Source organism: Heterodontus francisci, chromosome 10, assembly GCF_036365525.1.
Source record: "Heterodontus francisci isolate sHetFra1 chromosome 10, sHetFra1.hap1, whole genome shotgun sequence".
Lineage (NCBI taxonomy): Eukaryota > Metazoa > Chordata > Chondrichthyes > Heterodontiformes > Heterodontidae > Heterodontus > Heterodontus francisci.
The window spans coordinates 32,949,654-32,975,712 of NC_090380.1; the positions used below are offsets into that span (position 1 = coordinate 32,949,654).

At 44.7% G+C, this 26,059-nt stretch overlaps 1 protein-coding gene across 2 annotated transcripts in view; it reads right to left on the reverse strand.

The window, feature by feature from the left end:
* nhsb (Nance-Horan syndrome b (congenital cataracts and dental anomalies)) overlaps positions 1–26,059 on the reverse strand; it is a 474,669-nt gene that overhangs the window by 76,062 nt on the left and 372,548 nt on the right. For both annotated transcript variants that reach the window (XM_068040418.1, XM_068040416.1), the window contains exon 3: positions 17,318–17,439. In XM_068040418.1, coding sequence (XP_067896519.1) covers positions 17,318–17,439 — 122 coding nt within the window. The remainder of the gene's footprint in view (positions 1–17,317; positions 17,440–26,059) is intronic.

The following is a 26,059-nucleotide window of genomic DNA, read 5'->3' on the forward strand; positions in this document are numbered from 1 at the left end:
ATTTGTATGAGTCTAGATGAAAATCCAATGAAGAAAATTTAAGTTTCCAGTTATTACTGTGCCTATAATGTGTACAGTATGTATGAAACCTGCAGAACAGTAGGAAGAGAAGATGCCCTGCAGGGTAGAGGCAAAGGTTGAAATGAAACCCAAATCTTCAGTAGCTATGACTGTCTAATCGATCAGTTGTAGTTTTCTGTGAAGCATGTATTAATGGGTTTACTAATTCCAGTAGCCAGGCTCCATCTGTTGAAGTTCATTATTTCTCTCACATTTCTGTAACAGGAGCTAAATTTGCTTCTAGTTTTACAATTTTACAAATGATGAGTATAACGTTACCTACTTCATTCACTTACACAGATAGATGGAGCTCAAGGTACATCTATTCTCATAAGCAATCTAAATTGTAGGAAATATAGCCCTAATTTTAACTTCAGGCAAGAGTTGTGCCAGAGGGGTATGAGGAAGACTGGGAACTTTCAAGCCCTCTGCCGCCTGAGGCTCAAGAGATTTCATCTTCTGGGCTTCATAGAGTAGAAAATCAGGCTGAGGGGCTTTGTACACCATGCAGATACATGTCAGAAGCTATTTCAAAAGATACTTCTGCTTGATTCGTTGGAGCTGCTTTGTGTATCAAATTCTTTCCCTTTCGCCCATAGCAACAGCAAGTGAATAAAAAAAAAGTTCTCCAGCATCCTGATTGCCATCAATTGAACCAATGTAATTTATTTAAGTCCAACTGTTCATCATAATTCTAAGCAGCTGTTACAAAATAAGCCCAAGAAAGTTGGTTTTATCTTCCCAAGCATGTTACATTCGGCACCATATTATTGTCAACCATGGGAATGTGTGGTAGGTGTTTTATGATTGCCTTTAAGAGAGATAATCCCTTTAAGATCTTAGTATGCTAAGGAGCCAAGTACCAGGACATAGTCATGTGACTCAGAGCCAGAGCCACTCTGCAGCTGTAACACCCAGAATAAGGTTCTGTAAATAGTTAACTCTGTACTGTCTATAATAATCTAACTGGAAATAAACCTGTTTGAGATCCTCAACCAACTGGACTCCACGCATCCCATTCATGTTGCATCAGACAACATGAAAGAGCTCATTACATGGTGGCAGTTGTGGTGAGAAGTCAAAGTCTGAGGTTGAAGACCACGGTTCGAACAGCTCTGAAAATGACCTTTCTCACAGCCAGTTGAGAGAAAGGTCAAGAAAAATACTGGCTCAAACTGTGCAAAAAGAACTTACCTCAAGCTGTAGAAGACAGAGCACAGAACAACAGGCTGCAACTAAATCGGGTAAGTCATTGTGCTGATGGGAGAGGGATACTGCTTTAAAAGAAAAGCTTTGAAGTCCTTCAAAAGAAAGTTTTGTTTCAAAAGCTCCGGGTATCAAAAAAAAACTGGGAAGACCTGACTCCTTTCCCGAGCTGATCAAGGTTGGCGCCATTACAGGAGACGCATTAGAAAAATGTGGGAAAACCCAGATCATTGAGGAGCCTTCCTCCACAGAGCCAAAGTTTGAAAAAAATTAAACTACTCGAGTGTAAATAAGAGCTTTCATTCATGAAGCGACAGTAAAAAAACATTAAAACCTCTCGAGTGTGAACATAAAAAAATGCTTTTAAAAAATTGAACAACTGTGTAGAAAGAACAAGCTTAAGATAAACACACAGCACTAGCAAACATCTGCTCCTGTCAATCAAAGCGGCTAGTATAAATAACAAAGAGTCTCTTAAAGGGGAAACAGTGCAGAGTCAAAGAACAAGTCTTAAAGCAAGTTTTAAAGCAAAAGAACAGCGGAAATATGGATTCCGAGTTCCTACTATTCAAACAATGCAGTCATTCTTCACAGATAAAATAGTTGTAGACCTAGAAAGACAGGCTGTAAAAGTACTAATAGCAGTTGGAAATGAGGGATTATACAGAATCAACACCTGTGGATTATCTGATGAGGACCAGAAAGATCCCACAAAGAGGATCAGCTCCAATTGAGAATTCACTGCCTGGAATTGATGTCCACAGGCAACAATCACAGGAATCAATAGACCAGTTCGTCAGTAGATGCCATAGTAAGGGCAACAAATGTGACTTCTCAGAAACTGAGCTGTCAGACCAAACAATGGAGCTAATGATTGTATTGACAACCAATGAAGCATTTCAGAAAGACCTCTTGAGGAAAAAGAAAGATCACAGCATTGATGCGCTGCTGGAAGATGGCAGGAAATACAAAGCCATTGTCACTGGTCAACAGCACCTGCAAGCACTATGTGCAGCCAACAGTATCGGCACCATAACCCGGTTGAAAAGAGCAAGGAAGCTGTGTGCTATGTGCAGTCTGTCCTACTCACAATGAAATTCCCTGCATTTTGTGATCGGTATAAGGCGTGCAGTGCAAAAGGACACTGGACCTGCCTACGAAGGAAATCTGGCTCCAAAGACATGACCAGAAGTCACAGCAGGACACAGACAAACAGATGACAGGTGCAGCAAAAGGGCAATGGCAGCAAGGAGAGCTCCAAAGACCTGTGTGAATGCAAGCTGATACATGCAGTCCAAGCAAAACAAACCTGAGACATGACCCAGACAGAAACAATTCTCAGTCAGAAGACAAGCAGGCGTTTCACATTGTGAACCTGACACAATGTGTTGATGAAGTCCAACAACTGGAAGCTTTTGCCACTATTAACATCATGTTCCCAAAGAAAGCTGGCAAACATACACTCAGGGCCAAGAATGACACCAGCGCTAGTGCAAATATCCTACCAGTCCGAATACTCAAAGATATGTACCTGAGTCGTTGGAAATCTATGATATAACCGACAACTGCCAAGTTATCTGCATATGAGTCACCTATTCCTTGCAGTGGCACACTAACAATGCAATGCGGTTATGGCAAGAAAACCACAAACATTCTACCTTGGAGACACGAGTGGACCAGCCGTGGCAGGACTACCGGTGTGTAAGGACCTCAACATCATAACCATCCATAAGGTCACCAAGGTACCCATTATAGCAGAAGATACCAAGGGTACCCACATTGAGTCACAGTTCCTGCAGGATCTCAGTGGTTCTGGTTTGAAGAGTCTCAGCCCCTTCTCAAAGATGCCACACCAAGAGAATAAAGATGCAAGTTCAGATGGTGAAAGTTCTTTGTCAACGGACAGTGTTTTCTTGTGCTCCAGCGACTCAGAAGAAGAGATTGACATCATCACTACTGAGAAGCAAAGGCTGGCAAATAATAACACCTGTGTAAATAATTTTGATGTTAATGTTACATGTTTTTACTTTTGGCATACGAGACTTATCTTTGGAAAGAAAGGGGATGTTGTATGATTGCCTTTAAGAGTGATGTCCCTTTAAGATCTTAGTATGCTAATAAGTTAAGTACCAGAATGTAGTCATGTGACTCAGAGCCAGAGTCACTCTGCAACGGTAACACCCAGAGTAAGGTTCTGTAAATAATTAGCTCTGTACTGTATATAATAGTCTAGCTGTAAATAAATCTGACAGATCTTCAACCAATTGGACTCCATGCATCTCATTTATGTTGCATCAGACAACATAAAATAATTCATTACAGTAGGTAGACTGAAATAGAGTGATGGACAAGGATGAAGTAATGCGATCAGATATCAGACACATACTAGCTACGACAAAACTAAATTCAGACTGATAATCATTTTTCTCATGTGATAGCATGGAACATTAATTTAATGTTATGTGGGAGTCATAGAAATACGTTTGTATTTAGGTCAGTAATTGATTTGCCTCTGAAGAAATTAAATCAAGATAGAAACAGATTTTTGTGATATTTTAAAATCCAATTGCTCGAAATCAAAAGTGCCACTAAATGAACCCTCTGAAGACTCTTTGTATTCCCATCCCTACTTCATAATTTATCCTGCCAGAAATAAACTTCTCAGATAGATTACAGCTGCTCACAAATAACATGTTCCTGCATACAAATATTCTGCAAATGCTAGTGAACCACCCTCCTCCTTACAAGGTTCGTCTCTCCAGGTTTGCTGGAACCTACGTGCATATTTTCCTCTATTTGGTAATTTGAAAAATTAGACATTAAGTGCTGTTCCCTGCCTAATACTCACCTCTATTTCTCTGTTAAAATTAGTTGGTTTGTTGATGCCATTCATTGGAGTGGGTGGTTTTGAAACATCAAAATCATATTTTAATAGTACTAAATGATGCACTTTTAAAGAAGGCTTTATATAATGGCCCTTTTATGAGTGTACAAATTCTGCCAGAAGTGATAGCCATCACTTTTTGTTGAGTTTTGTTTACTCTTTCTACACTTATATATATGTATCAGTGTGGATCCAGATGGTACCAAGTCATGCCATTCCAAAATCATGTGGAAATATTTGGAAGGCAAACACGCATTACCATGGCTACCAAAGTTGTGTCTGGTCTTCAATACGATGCACTGCAATGGTAGGTAGCAAAATGTCATCCAAACTTTCAAATATTAAATCACCAAGCACAGCACTGCCAAGGAAAAGACAGAATTCAAAGAGAAACCCAGAGAATGATGGATGGGATTTGAAACAGAATGTTAATTGCGTATCAATACCAAAACTAGCAAAGAGTCGGGATAGAAGATTTTCGGAACATTACTCCAGTAATGAAAGAACTGCAAATATTGCATGAAGATCAGTCATAATAACATATTGGTGATTAATAAGTTTCATACTTGTTATATGTACAATTCACTACTTTAATGAATAGCTGTTCCAATTTGCCTAAGAAACAACAGTTAATTAATTAATGTGGCGAACCAAGGAAATCTGCCAGACGTCTGGTCTGCCAAAGAAATGTCTTGCAGTGCCGACAGGACAATAATAAATGTCTGCACACTAACAGCCTCACAGAGCTGATAAAAGATCCCAAGCAAATTGTTGGCAATCACTGCCTTCAACCTCCCCGTTGCATGCCACCTCCACTATGCATGAACTCATCGAGCTAAGATACCAATGAATGCAAATCGCTTCACTAATCCCCACACTGTGAATTTGTAGAGCTTGCTTAAGAAGGGAAAGTTCTAGGAAACTTTCACAGCTAGACACATGTATTCTATAGATTGGGATTTAGAAATTGATTCTGGATCATTTATATTTGGGAGAGATGGGTACAAACAAGAAACAAAAATTCAATACTGACAAGTACAGATCATGTACTTCAATTAAAGTATTAATGAAACAGAAGTAGTGTGTGAGTTAGAAACACTGGATAATGGTTTTCTTCTGATCACTAACCAGACATCCTGTGCTGATAAATTGAACAACAGCACTGGCATTACTTTGGTGTCATTATTCTTTTTGTGCAAACTTTTCAATTTTAAATTGTTAGCAAACTGGACCCTAACAAGCAGAATAGGGAACAATAAGGTGCAATCTTTTTCATGATTAAGATATTGGAGTGCTCAAGGACACATTCTGTGCTGATGCCTGGGCCAGAATTAATCACCATCTTGTGGAAATTGAGCATCAAACCAAATAGAATTTTTAACAAATACTGAAGGATTGCTAATGTGGTTTGGAATTGAAACGTTCCTGATCTCTCATATTCTGACAGTAATCTCTGTGCTTATTTGTAAAGAATAGTTCCCTTGCGATCATACTAACAGCAGTGCACAGCAACAAGCATTATGTTGCTAAGCGACCTTACAGAAAGGACAAAGGGGAGGAATTGGTTTTGCGCCTGATCCCGCCGTGAAGTGGGCAATGCGCCTGGAATACGCGCTGGAGGCCTGAGGCTCATTTCTGTAATACTGGTTAGCTACAGACGCCAATCAGGTGTCCTGACGCCACTCGCTGGTCAAGGCCTTCCCAAAATCAGCTGGCCTGGACATCAAGCTGAACTGGGCCACAGGTAAGCCCTTGGCCCACTTGATGGCTGTGGATGTAGAAGGGTAGGTGAAATATAAGTCCCCCCTCAATCTGGATTTTGAGAATGGTCAAATGGAGCAGATCGATGCATCCAGGTTCCTTCACCAGGATGCACCACACTCACCAGCCTCCAGAATGTCACACCTAATAACGGGAAATGTCCTTATTCTCTTTTGGAGGCATTAGGAAATCCATAGTCACCAGTAGTCCATCCCAGATGGAGGGAGAGTGCCAGCAGGACCAGAATTGAGACCTAGGAACACTCTCCCCGTTTCCCCCAACCCCAGGGTCCAGAAACACACCACAAATTGAGGCCTATGAGTATAGGTGGGAGCCCCTAGTAACAGAAGTTCCCTCCATGCTGATAAAAGGAATGTACTCACAGCCTACCAACCTTTGAGGTCTGCGATAGATGGAAGATGAGTTGAATTTTATGAGCCCTCCGGCATTGGGGGCTGTGGCGGGGGTGAGGGGGCCGGAAAATTCTTTCGGGAGAGGCACATCACGACACCAGACGCTGAGAAGACCCCGCCTTATTTTACCGACAGCGGCAAGGCCTCAGTGTGGCCCTCCTCTCCTCCGCTCGGTGGCGGGGCCTTCATTTTAATATGCAAATCATATTACAATTAAAGAGTAATTACCTACCTGGTAGCAACGGCTGTCCCACGCTGATATTCCGCCGTTGGCCGGAACTCCCACGCCTTCGGAACTCTGTTCAGAGTTCCAAGGCATGACACTGGTGGGGGAAAGAGTGAAATTCTCAGGACAGGAGTGGAGAAAGCGAGGAAAACTCTTTGGATTGGTGCAGGGGGGAATGGTGGGAAGGAGTTGAGTGTTAAAGTTATTAAAGGTCAGAGGGGAAAGGTTGGGATCTGAATCAAAGTTTTTTGAGGGGGGAATGGGCTATTAATGATTTGATTACTCCTTGGGGGTGTGGGTGAGGAGAGTGAAGATGTTATGTAATGTGTAACTTAAATTTTACAACTTTGTTCCCTTTAAAAATTTCAATTTGTTCTAAGGGCGCGAAGCCCTTTAAAAGTGTGCCGGCGCATGTGTGGTGGCGTCAGATGCCGTTGCTGGGGACAGAGCAGCTGTCATCGGGGGAGGCCGTTCCGCCCCACCCATTTAAATGAGCCCCCGCAATTTGCGGCGCACCCATAAAATTCAGCCCGATGTGTTAACATTTGCAGGCGGTCCCAACAAAGAATATTTGAAAGCACTGTCTTAGCCACATTAAGTAGCTTCTGCTCACCAGAACACACATGGCTTCCAAAACGTTTAGAGGCCATTGATGAGCAGGTATCCAGAACAGGTAAACTAACAACAAAGCTCAACGGAAAATTTCAATTATGTTGACTGTTGATGATCATTTCCACTCTTTCAAACACTACAAATGCCACCTGAGCATTTTGCGTGCGCAGAGCTGCAGTTTATTTGATGGGAGAACAATGCAGAATCTGCACAGTTTGCTCTGAATCATCCTAATTCACTGGCGCCAACCTGGTACTTGCAATGTAACAGAGAACTTAAAGACATTTGTTACATTGCTGTTTGGAAGCATGCATCAAACTGGCTAATCAATCAAGACAACTAAGTGCTGAATAGCCTCGAAGGAAATGCAGTCAATCACCTGCATTCTCCATTTGCAACACAATTCATGTAGATTGTGCTGATGAAAGAAAGCAGAGATAGAAATGGGTAAAACTTAAACTTACTATTAGAGCCAATGGGCTAAATTGAATAGCCGCTGAAAACGGGCACAGGGATCGTGATGTGCCAATTGGATGTAGTGCAGCAGCATGACAACCTCATACTGCCTGTTCATTTGCATGATTTTTACATGCAGTCAGCAGTAAACGTGGTGATTGGCTGCATGCATCCCCTGGGCGGCAGGGGGGGGCGGGGTGGTGTGTAGAATTGATACTTACTAGTACTACTTAAAATTAGCTGTACCTCTTAGAGGGAGGTGCATTGTGGCTGCAACAGGTGCTGGGAGTCACGTGGGAGCGGAATCTGGCCTGGGGGAAGACAGACAAATGGCTGAACATGGGAGAAAGCAGTTTTCCTGAGCTATACTGGAGGTCTTGGTGGATCTGGTGGACAAAGAAGAGACATCCTGCACCTGCAGGGGGCAAGGAGGCCCTCCAGATATACAGCAAAAAGGCAGTGGGAGCAGATAGCCATGGAGGTCAATGACAAGAGTCAAGCCCACAGGATCTAGATGCAGTGCCACAAGAAGCTTAATGACCTCACACAAGTGGTCAAGGTCAGTGAATGCATCTTCAATTGCAATATCCCACCACAGCACCACTAGCCTCAGCCACTGTACAAATCACCACACACCCATCTCTCGCCCAACAACAATCTCCGTCAATCAGGACGCATACCTTACATTCATAGCTTCACTTCACCTCACACCCACATCTCACTGCTTGCAGACCCTGCCAGCTATTCAACCATGACAGCCACATCAGCCAAACATATTGCACAACACTCACTGACACACTTCCCTCTTTCTTGCAGGACAAGGTGGCAGCAGGAGCTAACTGGAGGGAAACAGGTACGCATGCATGCTCTAATCCCCATAGAGGAGATGGTGCTGGCCATTGCGGTGGGGCTGAAACCATCAAAGATGACAGTGTCCTCATACCTAATCCTCCTTCTCACAACCCATGTCTTCCTCATCCCACACTGTTTTCTGATTTACAAGCTGCAGATGCTGTAAGCATGCACATCTTACTTTGTTTTGTTCCTTCAGCACGCCAATGATCTGCTCTATCACATTTCTTGTGGCATCATGGCTCTCATGGTATGCATGCTGCACACATGTACATGGGTTGCGAACTAGAGTCATGAGCCATGTTGGCGGTGGATAGCCCTTGTTTCCCAATAGCTACCTGTTGGAGAAATTTTCTTAGCTTTGCTAATTATTACTTAACTTTGTAGAAGCAGAAAAGCAGGAGACAGCTTGTAGCTAATCTAACCACAACCAACGGTCATAAAATGTAGACAGAGCAGCTAACCACAATCAGACGTTACGGCCAGATATGGTGTCTGGAGTGGGCATTGAATTAAGGAACTAGCTTGTTATTGTTGAAACTGATGTTTTGCTGACCTCGGACCCTGCCTGGTGCACTGTTACGTAGGCAGTCTTGTGGGTGCTTATCTAATTGTGAAACTGTTAGCTCTGCCTCTTTTATACTATATAAGTCCACGGCGATCTGTAGCTTTTGGGAGTAGCACTGGACCGCCTTTAGGTAAGGTGTGATCCCCCATGAGTCCAAAGAATTTGTTCAACAATTGGGCACAATCTGGATTTTCTCCAACACTACCCTTTGGTTTACTGTGGTGGCTGAAATACAGACAGCACAGCAGACTGCTGCAGAATGAAGGCATCATGACTCCTGCCAAGATATCGGGCATTGACCTGTATGATATGTTGCCCATGGTCGCACAGCATCAGGACGTTGAGGGAGTGGAATGCCTTTCAGTTCCGGTAAAAGGCGGAGTTGACATGTAATGCCTGCAAAATGATATGTGTGCAGTCAATGGCACCCTGCACCATGGGGAAGCCTGCAATCGTAGCTAAGCTGTGTGCTCGCTCTGCCTACTTCTCTCTGGCAGGAGAGAATGAAATGAAATTCGTTTAAAATAGAGAACTCAGTGACCTCCAATAGGCGGCAGTGTACTGCAAACTGTAAGATTTTGCAAATATCTTCATCTCCAGCCTGAAAGGAGCCAAATGCACAAAATTTCATCGCCACAGTCACCTTCACAGCCACTGGCAATGTGATCCTCACCCTGCTCAGAGGCTGCAGTTGTGGTTGCAGCAGGTGGCAGATTTCAGTGAGAACCTTCTCAGTGAAACACAAACTTCCGATACATTGTTTCTCGCTGAGATTCAGGTAGGAGAATTGCTCCCTGAATAATGTGGGTGAATATGGCATCCTGGTGAGAGCCCTTCTATCCCTCCTCCTCTCTTTTCTAGCAGCTTGTCCTGCTCTGCAGAACCTCTGCTCATTCTCCCAGTCATACGTTATCCTTGCCTAGGAGCAAGTGGTTTGTGCAGAAGCCTTGAAGCCAATAAAAATGCCTTCAGCACCAGCCAAACCACCCGTATAAACTTCTGAAACTTTAAACTATAGAAAGCACCAAAAACTTGTAGAATTGTAGCAACAGTCAGAAGAAATCAACCAGCAACTTAATCTGTAAGTTGTGGTTGATGTTTTAAACAGTGCTGGTGTGGGGGTGTTTCTTCCAGTATGTTCAGCCTTGCGGGCTTAAGAGAGGTCATCTGCTGGAACATTGAAATCGTAAATGGCAGCGCTGGCATCAAATCAGTGATGCATACTTCCAGCAGATGTTAACTGCGCACACTGCTAACGGCTTCACTAAGATGGTGCCTGGTGCGCTTTGCTGCAGATGCCATTTTGGATCCCTAATAGCACTCGTAGTGCCCAAGAAACAGGCAACGTTGAGCCCAATTTGTCGCCATTATTCTTTAATTAAAAGTTTTTATTTGTTTTCACTTGCATTGATTGCTGAGCTTTACTGAAATAATTAGTGCTGTAACCTGATGTCGCACCTCTAATCCCCTTTCCTGCCTTGCAGTTCTAAATGCAACCTGACATGCAATTACAGTATTCTTACTATGAGAATGGCATTATATTAATATGCTAATGTTCAATGATTAACATTTGATAATTGCTTCCCGAAGGCTCTTCTGATCTCCTAGTTCAAGTTGGTTTACTTGGGTAAAATTACTTTGTTCCATCCAGGCTGAGAAGATCTATCTCAAAGATTATCACAACATTTGGAACCTCTGTGATTTGCAGCACACTACTGACATATTAATGAGTTTTTATGACTACTGAGCAGATTAGTATCAGTATTAGTGCCATTCAATTTCGTTGGTTATTCTATGGACATGGATTTAGCTTTTTACATTAACCTCTGCATCTTTAGCAGTCAAACATCTATTAAACAGGTAAATTAGAAGCAGCAAACTTTCACTTTACATTAACTATTTAATTCTGTAGCTCCATTTCCCACAAATGTTATGGGTGTGAACCCTCATCCGTCTCCCTTTACAAGCAGTGTAGTTAAACCCTCTTTAGGATTTTAGTTTGTATTAATTTACACCTAGTCTCCTCTGTCCTGAAGGTGGTGACTGATGCTGAAGCACCAGCAGATATTTGATACTTTGCCCAAGTATAAGTGTTGACAGGCTATTCGACCTTGAGAGTGAGAGTGAGGCGTAACAATTGAACCGAATTCTATCTTTATCAGCCATCCAGACATGCACACTTTCCAGCATGTAGGAGTCCAGAGTAGATTGGTTTCCCTTCCTGGCCCAGGGAGTACAACAAATTGTACGTATAAAGCACCTTCAACTAGGTAAAACATCTCAAGACGTTTACTGTTGGACATCAGACCTGAACATGAGTAGGAGGGGGAGGTTAGGGGAAATAACTCAAAGTACAGGAGGTTTTTGAAGGTGGGAGAGATGTCGCAAGACAAAGGGTTTTAGGGACAGAGTTCAAAGTCAGGGGAAAATGGCTGAAGTCTTTGCTATCAACGACTGGGTGGAGGAAGGGAAACTTTCAGTAAAACCAGAGCGGAAAATGTGCAGCATTTAAGGAGGTTATCAAAGGTGAAACCATGGAGGGATTTGGACACAACTATGAAGAATTTAGGGTTCGAAAAAAGAAATCTTTTCATCACTATCAGCTTGGATCAATTGACAGCACTCTACAACTGAGTCAAAAGGTCGTGAGGTTCAACCTTTAGGGGAATGGTAGCGCAGTAGTAATGTTACTGGACTAGCAATCCAGAGGCCCCGACTCATGCCCCAGAGATGAATTCAAATCTCACCATCGCAGCTGGGGGAATTTAAATTCAATTCATTAATAAATCTGTAATGGTGACCATGAAACTATCGGTTTGCCATAAAAACCCATCTGGTTCACTAATGTACTTTAGGGAAGGAAATATGATGTCCTTACCCAGTCTGGCTTATATGTGACTCCAGACCCAAAGCAATGTGGTTGACTCTTAACTGCCCTCTGAAATGGCCTAGCAAGCCATTCACTTGTATCAAATCGCTACAGAAAAGTCGTATAAGATTAAAACCGAAAGGACCTCCTAGCATCAATGTAGGCACTGGAAACGACAAAAGCACACCCTGTCCAGTCAATCCTGCAAAGTCCTCCTCACTAACATCTGGGGACCTCTGCCAAAATTGGGAGAGCTGTCCCATAGATGAGGCAAGCAACAGCCTGACATAGTCATACTCACTGAATCATAACTTACAACTAATGTCCCAGCGCCATCTGTGGGTATGTCCTGTCCCACCAGAGGTGGCGGCACAGTAGCATACAGTCAGGAGGGTGTTGCCCTGGGAGTCCACAACATTGACTCTGCACCCCATGAAATCTCATGGCATCAGGTCAAAATGGGCAAAGAAAACTCCAGCTGATTACCACCCACCCCCACCCCCCCCCCCCACCCCTGCCTTCGTCTGATGAATCAGTGCTTCTCCATGTTGAACACCACTTGGAAGAAGCACTGAGGGTAGCAAGGGCATATAATGTACTCTGGGTGGGGAACTTCAATGTCTATCACCAAGAGTGGCTCAGCTACACCTCTACTGACTGAGCTGGCCGCATCCTGAAGGACATAACTGCTAGACTGGGCCTGCAGCAAGTGGTGAAAGAACCAACAAGAGGGAGAACCCTACTTGACCTCAACCTCACCAATCTGCCTGTTGCAGATGCACCTGTCCATGACAGTATTGGTAAGAGTGACCACTGCACAGTCCTAGTGGAGACAAGTCCCGTTTTCACACTGAGGATACCCTCCATCGTGTTGTGTGGCACGACAACTGTGCTAAGTGGGATAGATTTCGAACAGATATAGCAATGCAAAACTGGGCATCCATGAGGTACTGAAGACCATCATCAGCAGCAGAATTGTATTCAACCACAATCTGTAACCTTATGGCCCAGCATATCCCCCACTCTACCATTACATTCAAGCCAGGGGATCAACCCTGGTTCAATGAGGAGTGCAGGAGGGCATGCCCCAGGAGCAGAACCAGGCACAACTAAAAATGAGGTGCCAATCTGGTGAAGCTACAACACAGGACATCATGTATGCCAAACAGTGGAAGCAGCATGCAATAGACAGGGCTAAGCAATCCCATAATCAACCGATCAGATCTAAGCTCTGCAGTCTTGCCACATCCAGCCGTGAATGGGGGTGGATAATTTAAAAACTAACAGGAGGCGGAAGCTCTACAAATATCCCCATCCATAATGATGGGGGAGCCCAGCACGCCAGTGCAAAAGACAAGGCTGAAGCATTTGCAACAATTTTCAACTAGAAGTGCTGAGTGTATGATCAATCTCGACCTCCTCCTGAGGTCCCCATCATCACCGATGCCAGTCTTCAGCAAATCCGATTCATATCCCATATCTCATATGATATCAAGAAATGGCTGAAGGCACTGGATACTGCAAAGACTTTGGGCCTTGACAACATTCCAGCAATATTACTGAAGACCTGTGCTCCATAACTAGCCGCACCTTTAACCAAGCTGTTCTAGTACAGCTACGACATTGGCATCTACCGGACGATGTGGAAAATTGCCCAGTAATGTCCTGTCCACTAAAACCAGGACAAATCCAACACGGCCATTTACAGCCCCATCAGTCTACTCTCAATCAATCAGCAAAGTGATGGAAGGGGTCCTCGACAGTGCTATCAAGTGGCTCTTACTCAGTAATAACCTGCTCACCGATGCTCAGTTGGATTCTGCCCGAACCACTTGGCTCCAGACCTCGTTACAGCCTTGAGCCAATCATGGACAAAAGAGCTGAATTCCAGAGGTGAGGGGAGAGTGACTGCCCTTGATATCAAGGCAGAATTTGACTGAGTGTGGCAACAAGGAGTCCTAGCAAAATTGAAGTCAATGGGAATCAGGGGGAAAACTCTACACTGGTTGGAGTCATATCTAGTGCAAAGGAAGAAGACTGTTGTTGTTGGAGGCTAATCATCTCAGCCCCAGGACATCACTGCAGGAGTTCCTCAGGCCTATTGACCTAGGCCCAACCATCTTCAGCTGCTTCATCAATGGCCTTCCCTCCATTACAATATCAGAAGTGAGGATTTTTGCTGAGGAGTGTACAATGATCAGCACTGTTCGCAACTCCTCAGATACTGAAGCAGTCTGTGCCAAATGCGGCAAAACCTAGACAACATTCAGGCTTGGACCGATAAGTAGCAAGTAATATTCATGCCACACAAGTGCCAGGCAATGACTATCTCCAACAAGAGAGAATCTAAGAATCTTCCCTTGATGTTCAACAGCATTACCACTTCTGAATCCCAACTATCAACATCCTGGGGGTTACCATTGACCAGAAACTTAACTGGACCAGCCATATAAATAATGTGGCTACCAGATGAGCACTTGAAACGCTATAGCATACAAGGCTACGGGCCAAGTGCTGGAAAATAGGATTAGAATAGGTAGGTGCTTGATGGCCGGCACAGACACGATGGGCTGAAGGGCCTGTTTCTGTGCTGGATGACTCTATGACTCAGAGCAGGTCAGAGGCTAGGAATTCTGCGGTGAGTAACTCACCTCCTGATTCCCCAAAGCTTGTCCACCATCTACAAGACACAAGTCAGGAATGTGATGGAATATCTTCCACTTGCTTGGATGGGTGCAGCTCTAATGACACTCAAGGAGCTCAACACCATCCAGGACAAAACAACACACTTGATCGTCACCCCATCCAATGCCTTAAACTTCACTGCCTCCACCACGGCACACAGTGGCAGCTGTGTGTACCATCTCCAAGATGCACTACAGTAACTCAACAAGGCTCCTTGCACCTTCCAAAGGACGTGGGCAGCAGATGTATGGGAACACAACCACCTGCAAGTTCCCCTTCAAGCCACACACCAGCCTGACTTGGAAATATAGCAGTATTCCTTCAGGGTCACTGGGTCAAAATCCTGGAACTCCCTTCCTAACAGCACTGTAACTGTACTTGCACCACATGGACTGCAGCGGTTCAAGAAGGCGGCTCATCACCATCTTCTAAAGGATAATTAGGGATGGGTAATAAATGCTGGCCTTACCACATCCCATGAACAAATAAAAAAAGCTCTGTTCCTTTAATACAATACCAGCACCAAGCCCATGACCAAATTGAGTTGGTCCAGAACAAGATAATGGGGGTCATCTTGACTAAAGAACATAGGAAATAGGAGTAGGCCATTTGGCCTCTCGAGCCTGCTCCACCATTCAACTAAATCATGCTGATCTTCTACATCAACGCCATTTTCCCGCACCATACCCATGTCCCTTGATATCTTTAATATCTAGAAATCTATTGATCTCTGTCTTGTATATACGCAATGGGCCTCCACAGCCCTCTGGGGTAGAGAATTCCAATGATTCACTACCCTCTGAGTGAAGAAATTCCTCCTCATCTCAGTCCTAAATTACATATCCCTTATTCTGAGACTGTGCCCACTGGTTCTAGACCATCCCCAGCCAGGGGAAACATCCTTCCTGTATCTATCCTATCGAGCCCTGTAAGAATTTTGTATGCCTCAATGAGATCATCTCTCATTCTTCTAAATGCTAGAGAATATAGGCCCAGTCTCTTCAATCTCTCCGCATAGGACAATACCGCCATCCCAGGAATTAGTCTGGTGAACCTCCGTTGCATTCCCTCTATGACACGTATATCCTTCTTTAGGTAAGGAGACCAAAACTGTACACAATACCCCAGGTGCGGTCTCACCAATGCTCTATACAATTGCAGCAAGACTTCTTTACACCTGTACTCAAATCCTCCTGCAAGAAAGGGCAACATACCATGTGCCTTCCTGATTGTTTGCTGCACCTGCATGTTAGCTTTCAGTGACTTATGAACAAGGACACCCAGGTCTCTTTTGGGCAACAACATTTCCCAACCTCTCACCATTTAAGAAATACTCGGCATTTCTGTTTTTCCTACTGAAGTGGTAAACTCACATTTTCAGCACACAGCAGTAAGCTGGTGAGATGGATCGTGCATCTCATATAGAACATGCCATGTTCCATTTCCCACAACGGGCGAAGGTGAAAATTAGGGAAATTCAGCGACAACTTAGGGCAGGTTGAAACTCTTTGTGACGCATAAGCTTCTTTGGAGAGAGGTGCTGACAGCATTGGCATTGCACTGGTACTTACATGGACGGCCTTTGCTTATGCCAAACAGAAGTAACACAGACCTGTCAGTGCACAGTAACTGCATGTTACCATGGAAACAGGAGCAAACTGGAAAGAAGACTAGGTTCATTCAGACCAGGTTACAAAACTGGATAAGGTGCGACACAATTAGCTTATTGTCTTACTGATTACCAGCAGATACTGCACTCAAAGAAACATTGCAGGAATAACACATGTTCTTCATTATTAGCACTGAGCCAGGCACCGAATAGAATTAAAAATTTGATAATGCTTTCTGGGTGAATAGTCATTTTACACTTGGACCACCATTAATGTGGGGTGTTTTGAGCTGTCATTGTGCTTAGGAATGAGGGTGGGAATATGGTTGTCTGGGAACCATTGTAAAATATATACAAAAAAGCAAATAAATCACAGAAGGCAGGTTTACATTTCACGTTTGATTTAGGAACCATTCGTAAAAAGGACAACTTTCACACGTTTGGTCCTTGGAAGCCTATTCCTAGATGGCAAGGTTCCTCCCGAGTACTGCCCCAAGAACGCAGATTGGTCAATAGGTCAAATCAGGTCAATTCATTCTAGGCAACAACAGCTAATTTAATTATTTAATTACATCTGATATCAATTGCCACTCGAATTAACTGTATTCCCATAAATTATTTAGCTTGTTGTACATGATGCACTTTTCGCAAATCTACACCAGTTTAGGCCTGAGTTTCAAATCAAAATCAAAAATCCAATCAAAACTGCACAGATTAACTGGGTTTTATTTTGTACTGTTCCATAATTTAGATGCATTTCTGTTTCCTGTATTCCACAGAGAAGTGTGTTAAAAATGCTTGTGCTGCTCTTTTGTCCAGGCATTTTTCAGCATCATGCCAAGCAAGGGAGAACAGCACTCCACACCAATAGACTACAATCAGGATGACCCTTGTCCATGACTCATGACCACCGGGTACCCACTTGCTTCGCCACAGCTGATTGAGCCCCCTCTTGGACAGTGCCACCCAAGCAGGCTCATCCATGGCAGAACACTCAATGCACTCGTGTAAGGTATTAATGTACCAAGTACTGTGTAATCACAATGTAATACATCTGAAACTGATGTGTAACACCAAATTCATTGAGAAAAATGTGATGTGGAGAAATGGCCTTACCGTTGAGATTTGCTGCTTTTTCTGTGCTCTGAGCCTGTGGCGGTGTTGTGTCAATGGCAGTGGTGGGGGCAACATAGAAGGGGGTTTCATTAATCTTCTCTCTCCCAGCTGTCTCTGATGCTCTGCCAAGAATGAAAAAAAAACATAAAAACATCATCTGTGGATTCTGCAACCTGCCAATTGAAATACAATTGTTTGTTGCTGATGAGGCCGAGAAAAAAGCCTGCCTGCCAAAACCCAGAAAATCTCTCAACAATCCCTACAGCAGTCCAGTCTTTCACCAACGCTTCACTCTCTTGTGGATGGCTCAAAGACAGTTTACATCAACAGACTCCATCTTTTCAGAGCTCACACTTGCATCTTTCATTCTCTGCTGCACTCAGTTAGCAAGGCCCAGGTCTAACAAATGATCACAACTGCAGTAAATTGCTTACTGAAGAACAGGTAAAATACTCACTATGTTGTGGGTTCAAATTTCACTCCAGAGACTTGAGCACAAAAGCCAAAGTGACACTCCAATGCAGTACTGAAGTACTGCTGCACTGTCAGAGGTGCTGTCTTTAGGATATTTGAGTGGACATAAAAGATCCCGACAGTTTTTAAAGAAAAGCAGGGGAGTTCTCTCTCTGGTGTCCTGGCCAATATTTGTCCCTCAACCAACATCACTAAAACAGATTGTCTCTTCATTATCTCATTGCTGTTTGTGTGACCTTGCCGTGTACAAACTGGCTGCCAGGTTTCCTATATTACAACAGTGGCTACACTTCAAAAAGTATCTCATTGGCTGTAAAGCAATTTTTTGACATCCTGAGGTAATGAACGGTGCTATATCAATGCAAGATTTTCTTTTCTCTCTCTTATGTTACGTGCCAATTTGGATCTTCACAGCACTTAATTACTCATACATGAAAAATTACTGTTCAGATATATTTACACATGAAGTGATTTATGGAAGCAAAATTATAAAAAGATACCGTACAGAACGATCGGTAAGTTATCATACATACAACTCAGATGACTGTTTAAAAGTGCTGTAGTTCATCTGTAGTGAACTCTTGAAAAGAACCTGACTCCATAACATAAGTGCATCTTCCATGCCTTTATAACCAGCCCCATCTGCAATGGTGCAAGCAGTAGAAGATCTAAGGGCCAATTTCCTTGACAAAATCAGGCAATCAAAATGTTAACAGTCTGAACACCTTAGCTGAGCTTCAATCTTCGTAAGATAAGCTATTTCCATTCTGTAACTTCACTCACCATTAGCCTTACCTCCCCCACTCTCCACATTCCTTCATTACCTCTAGGCTTGACTTATTCAATACTGGGTTCCCCATGTAACAGTCTGCATACTTTAACACCTGCTAATAATAGGAAGTTACATTTTTGTGCTGTATTGGGAGAGATGCAACTAACAAATCCCAAACCGAGTTGTCAGAGAAGCTGTGAGTCAGAGAAAGTGCCTCTGAGCAGCCATTTCAGTTTCAATCTATCACTTGCAGTACAGTTCAGCTCCTGGTAACCAACACTTTTAAAATACATAAATAATGATACAGCCAAGACCTAGCCACCTATCAAGATGAAGCTTGTCTTTTCGTCATACCCCATCTTGTCACCAGAGAGTTACCGCTGACACTTGGGCATGGGGCTATTAGCTTGTGTGGCCCCATTGTTTGACTTTCTGCCCTTGCTAGTGGTCGGTAAACAGTGGAGGGAAGTATTTGTGACTTAACTCCACCAAAGTTTGAAACTTCAACCCTAAATTCAAAGTGCGTAAGTACTTGTATTCACAGCAGTATAAATAAGCAGCTCTCCAGCTAAATACTCATCATCCAGAGTGCTGGTTCTGATTTGCCAAACTAACATGCCGGCATTTTTTATCGAGACAAAACCAAGTAAAAACTCATCCTACAAGCCAGTGAACAAAACAACAAGATGGCCACTAAAAGTGGGCAAAAGCTACCAATGTTCACTGGTACTTCATTTAAATAAAGTCCTATTGTGCACAGCCAGACAGGCTTTCTGCTCTGCTCTTAGCCAAATGAATTTACAGCACTAATTTGTACTTGTATTTGAGGGTGAAAGGGGAGGAGAAATACACTTCAAAATACTCGGTGTGAAGCATTTTCACTGTAATTCACATTAGCTACAATTCACGGTTAAGGACTGACATCAAAAAAACTGCTCCTAATTCCCCACACATGCACGCACACATAAATGATGTCCACTAGAATAGAATAAAAGACAAGAGGATTTTTACTCAACTTAAGTTTGATTGACAACTGTACCTCTTTCATCAGGTCTGCGACAGCGGCCCATGGTCCCACCAACTGCTTCCCTCTGCAGAATACAGCAGTGCAGTAACAGCTCACAGCAGATTTCTCGATGGAAAGTTCGTTACGGCAGAGTACAGAGCTGAAGCGCCCAATCCACAGGCTGCCAGCTGCTCTCTACACTACGCCGCTGCCCAGAGAGACTATTTGTTTTACACGGGACTTTAAAATGACAAAGTGATGCTGAATTGATTCAGTCAGACGAAGCTTAAAATGAAGCTAACACGGGTTTCACCAGCAAACAGATACAATGAAGCTGCAGTAATTTCTGATGTTGGCCAGACGATTCATTCTCTCCACAGAGAGGGTTGGGTGAATTTTAAATTTCAATCAGGCTGAAAACAATGATTCCACAATTCAGAAAATAAATTCTCCTTTTGTAAGCATCCCCCTGATTATTGCTACCATGTCCTTTGTTATGGCTAAATTCATATTTAACCCTTAGGTTGTCTGAAAAACTGTTAAAGCATTCACAAGGAAAGCAACATAAATTAACATCTATGGTCTGCAACCCTGTGTGTGTAAAATGCACTTTGATTCAGTGTGTAAATGCACTCTGACTCAGTGTATAAATGCATTTTGACTCAGTGTGTAAATGCACTCTGTGACTGGGTGTGTAAATGCACTCTGTGACTGGGTGTGTAAATGCACTCTGACTCAGCGCGTTGTTACAACCAGGTGAGAAAGGTGTCTAGGGTTCCCTCTCAGCCTTCACCTGGTCTTACCATAACAAGGTTTAATTTTAAACACACTGTGTTTTTAGCTCCCCTTTGGTGAATCCTTGTCCACCGCTTTCCAATTATAAGGCAAAGAAACCAGCACAAACAGGTTTTCTTAGGTTTAAAGAAGAAAAGTTGCAATTTATTAAACTTAAACTCTAATTTGGTTGATGCCTATGGATACATGATGCGCCCATGCTAGTATGCATATGTGATACACACATGCAGATAGAGACAAAAAAGAGCAGTAGAAAAAATCAAGTGGAAAGGGTTGAAGCAATATCCGAAGAGTTGTTGCTACGGTTCTTTGAGCTCACTGTAGAATCCTTGATTGTAGGTAGCTCTTGCTTTTCGTTGGGACCCAGTATTCTTCTTAAACCTTGTTCACTGTAGGAGACTTTTCTCTCTTGGGGTTCTGTTTTCTGTGGATTCAGAGGCTTGTGAGAAAGAGATGGCAGCAGACAGGAGAGAGATCGTCTCAGTCCAGGAGCAAGCAGACGTTCTGCCCAAACTGTTTGTACAAATTCAAAAAACTCAGGTTGCCCAGCAGGTTAATCATGTGACTAGCTGGTTTGACCATGTCCGTTTGTGTATTTGGTCATCTTAGCAGTCAACCTGGAATGCGAGCTCCCCCACCTTCAACGTCGGGTGATCAAAAGTCCATTGTGGGTTGAACGTCAGGGAATGGCTGCTTTGTCCTTCCAAACACTGTCTGTTAATATGCAACTGAATTTTCCAGCCCAGCTGATCTGTTTAACAAGTCCTTTCTTCACTCCAGTAACAGTTTAAAATCAATGTTCATGACAAAATTAATGTGCCCCATTCTTGGCAGGTGGGGGCCTAGCATGACAGTGTAAATGCACTCTGTAACTGGGTGTGCAAATGCACTCTGTGATAAGTGTGACTCAATGGACGAGATTTCCAATCTAGGATCGGAATCCCGGAATCCCGGAATCATGGTCACTTCCGGGTCCCAACCTCGCACCACTGCAGCAATGCGCACATGTTGTGATTTTAATATATAGAACTGTTAATTGGCCTGTGGAGTTGCGTTCACTGTCCAATCAGCAGCGGCAGACACAGGAAAGAGACAGTTTAAAGGCAACAGCAGGCCCGATTTGAAGGGCGGACAGCAGCCAATGCTGAGGGTACCATTTGTCCAAAGGATGGGAGAAGGAGCAGCAGAACAGAAGACAGAGGGAAATTAGACCCCCGTACCAGGGCCGACCCCCTGTTTTTCTGACGTCTCACTGGAGGTGCTGCAGGAGGCGGTGACTGAGTGCAGAAACATTCTTGTCCCTGCCAGCAGCAACAGAAAGCTTGCAAGACTCTTGCAAGAAGGCATGGCTGGAGGCAGCTCACAAGGTCAGTAGCAGAGGAGTGGTGAGAAGGAACTGGGTCCAGTACAGATAACATTTCAATGATCTGCTTCGGTCTGGCAAGGTGAATCCAAAGACAGATGGCATGCCTCCTAGTCAACAATCACCAGAGTGCGGAAGAGAGAGGCACCCTGAGGGCACATAGAGTTCTCCTGACCATGGGAGAGATGTGTGCTGTGCAGCCTTGATGACCCATAAGCAGAGGTCAGAACCCTCAAGCTGTTGGACAGGAGGCTGGAGTGCAGACGGCAGCAGCATTTGTGAATAGGAACATAGGAGCAGGAGTAGGCCATTCAGCCCATCAAGCCTGCTCTGCCATTCAATACAATCATGGCTGTTCATCTACTTCAATGCCTTTTTGCCACACTATCCCCATATCCCCTTATGTCAGTAGTATTTAGAAATCTGTCAACTTCTGCTTTAATACTCAATGACTGAGTTTCCACAGCCCTCTGGGGTAGAGAATTCCAAAGATTCACAACCCTCTGAGTAAAAAAATTTCTCCTCATCTCTGTCCTAAGAGGCTTCCCCTTTATTTTGAAATTGGGTCCCCTGGTTCTAGACTCCCCAACCGGGGAAAGCATCTTAGCTGCATCTACCCTGTCTATCCCTTTAAGTATTTTGTAGGTTTCAATGAGATCATCTCTCATTCTTCGAAACTCTAAGAGAATACAGGCCCAGTTTCCCCAATCTCTCTTCATAGGACAGTCCCGCCATCCCAGGAACAAGTCTGGTGAACCTTTGTTGCACTCCCTCTATGGCAATAATATTCTTCCGAAGGTGAAGGGACCCAAATTGCACACAGTACTCCAGGTGAGGTCTCATTAAAAAGCTGTGAGTGGTAAGGAAGAGAGGCATTGTCTTAACACCAACTTTCTTCACCTTTCAGGCCAAATGGGAGTTGAATGGCAGGTAGAGTGAGAGAGCACCTCTGGATGGTGAGGTACCCCAGCAGTTGGCATTGATGCACTTTGAGGGGCTGACGTTGATGTGGCCAGAGTGTCAAGCCACAGGGACACTGCAGATGGAGAATGGAGTCCACCATAGACAAGGTGCAAAGATCTCAACATCCCCAGGTTCAGGGGATGCATGGCAATGCTCCCCAAAAAACGAACTGTCAATGCATGAGCTGTCATCTCATCATTTTAAGCAACAGAAGCATCTGTTGACTGTCTTGATCTCTCATCACCATCTTCTCTATGTCTCTCATCAGGCCAGTCGCAGAAGGATAGGAGTTTTTAAAAATTCATTCATGGGATGTGGGCGACGCTGGCCAGGCCAGCATTTATTACCCATCCCTAATTGCCCTTGAGAAGGTGGTGGTGAGCTGCCTTCTTGAACCGCTGCAGTCCATTTGGGGTAGGTATACCCACAGTGCTGTTAGGAAGGGAGTTCCAGGATTTTGACCCAGCGACAGTGAAGGAACGGCGATATAGTTCCAAGTCTGCAGTGATGTCCTGGAGCTCAGATGATTGACCTCCAACAACCACAACCATCTTCCTTTGCGCTAGGTATGACTCCAGCCAGCAGAGGGTTTTCCCACACAAAGACATGTTTCCAAGGAGTCAGAGGAGGAAAACACCTCAGAGCCTGAACTGTCACATCTTTCTAGCGCACCCTCCACCAGCACAGATATTCGCACTGCGGATGGGTCCTTGCATGGTATGAGAAACAGGGGCACATCGCGTCAGAGTTGGAGGATTCCGGGGGAGGCAGAGTCGGTGGTATGCAGTTCCCCTCGGACAATGGAAGACAGGCACAGACAGAGCCTTGGGAGTCACAAAAGAGGCGGTTCTACCTGGAGAACCATTGTGAGATGTGTGCCTACATGTTGAAGTTACCTGAGGCACTGCGGAGGCAAGGGATGAGAATGGAGAAGTCCATTCAATGACTCAGTGCTTTGAGTATGTGAGCTGCTCCATTGGAAGAGTGGCCAACGTCATGGAGACCTATATGCAGCATCACTCAGAGTGGATGCACAAACAGCGCACTGACATGCACAGAATGCTTGCCACAGTCTGTAGCATTGATGCAAATGGCACAAAGAAGCATAGAGTGGATGCCAGCTGTGCCCCAGCTGGTAGTTCCCTCTCGTGATCAAGGATGCCACGAAAGGACTGAGGAGGTGACAGATGATGATGAGGGAGCCCCCCTCACAGGGTTCCATCTTCATCATCCAGCTCCATGGCCCCTCCAACCGATAAAGCATCTGTAGAGTCACCCCCTGTGACAGCGGCTATTTCTGCAGTGATTTTGGTGCAGCAGCCTTTGGAGGTGCCCCCACCCGCATCCACCACCACCCCCCCCCACCCCACTCCAACCAACCCCCAGAACCTCCACGACCACCATAGGCATCTCAGTCTCAGACTGGCATGAGTGAGCAGTCTGCCTCCACCTCATCCTCAGCCACAGGGGAACGCATGTAGGAGTGACTGTGAGCAGAGGCCACCATGTTGGTAATGTCACTTTGTTGGTCACTGGGATGTTTCTGGTGTAAATAATAGTGAATTGTTAAGCAATAAAGCCCTGGGAAACTTTACTTGTGTGTTTCCAGCTCATCATGGTGAGAATGGAAAGTAAGTAGAGTGTGCTGGGGAAGAGTGTATTAGGTGCAAATACTGGAGCCTTGCAGTGTTTGTGCCATTGGAATTGTTGCTGACCTTTGTTATTAATGCATGTTTGCTCTCACTCAGATGAAGGAGACTTTCCCCTTCAATGTCCAGCAGACTAAGTGTCACTCAGGTGAAACGTGTCTGGATCAGAGTGGCCCTGGCGTCTCTGCCATCCTGATGAGCACTCTGCCTCCTGGGCCTAGCATGGTGACATCCCTGCAGAGCATGGGAACCGTTCTCCAGTTCTCCTTTAGCCTCCTCCTCATCCTCATTTTCCTCATCCTCTTCATCCTCCTCTTCCCCTCTGAAGAGCTGTGCCAATCCAGCACTTCTCCCTCCTAAACGTTCACACCTCTCTAGAGGGCCATCTCAGCAGACCACCACAATGCGCAAAACCCTTGAGGGAGTGTACAGGAGGGCACCACCCAAACAGTCAAGCCACCTGAACCTCTTCTTCAACAGGCCAATGGCCTGCTCAGTGATGACCATTGTGCTCTGGTGGCATTGGTTGTCGTGTCTCTCCGTGGCAGGGTGACACCGGAGTCATCAGCCATCTCTACAAGGGGTAGGCCTTATTCGCTAACAGCCATCCACGGATCCCCGATGGCATCATGCAGCACCTGCGAGTGCTGGAGGATAAAAGCATAATGGTAGCTTGCAGGAAAATGTGCACACCCGCATAAAGTGTTTCCTGTGGTTGTATACCAGCTGAACGTTTTAAGATGTGGAATCCCTTCCTATTGAGGATTCTCCCTGACTGGTCAGTCCGTGCCTTAATGGCCACATGATTGTATCGATGCCCCTGCGCCTGTGTGCATCCAGCAAGGGAGGTAAATCCCACTGCGCTTTAAGCTTGAGTGCCGTCATGTGCCTTGAATTCAATGTAATCCCCTACCCTCTTCAACAGAGCATCCGCTACCTCCATGATGCAATGATGTGCTGCTGCCTGCAAGATGCCACCAATATCTGCTGCCACTGCTGGTTGGCAGTGGACCCCATGCTGAGCATGTCACCACCGTTGCCTTCCTGCCTCTCGTTCATCAACCCTGCCCCCCTGTTACCCAGGGATCTGCCTCTGCTCCTGCAGATGCTGCTCATCACTGGTCAGACCAGGTCCAGAGTAGCTTGATCTAATTTCCTCTTATACCCTTCCTTTCCAATGGAATGTGGAGTCTTCCTGAACCTCCCTATCGTGAAACTTGAGACCCTAAGCAGAAGGACACGTTCCCCCGACTCCCCCATTCCTGACCCCTCAAAAATGCCCTTGTCAATGGTGCAGAGATATGAAAGGTAATTCTGCTCACTGTATGCTGGTGAATGAGGGCCTTCTTTGAGCATTCCCTCTTCAATGGTGCCTCTTGCTGCTATCCCGCCATTCCAGCTCGCTCCCTGCTGTGTCACCGGATGCTCCTTGTCCCTGACGTGGTTGGGATCCTGTGCTTTAAGCATGTGAGCTCCTCCATTGGAAGGGTGGCCAACCTCTTGGAGAGCCATATGCGGCATCACTCAGAGTGAATGCAGGATGAGGGCACTGACATGCACGGAATGCTTGCCACAGTCTGGACCCCACACCTTAAAAAGAAAATCCCAAACTGGCCCTCAACGAGCTGACATCAGGTTCGCTGAGAGGTTTAACTGGCCATTTAAGCGGTTCGGGCGGGTTACCTCTTCTAGCGTCCATCGCAGCCTTTTAAACTTGGAG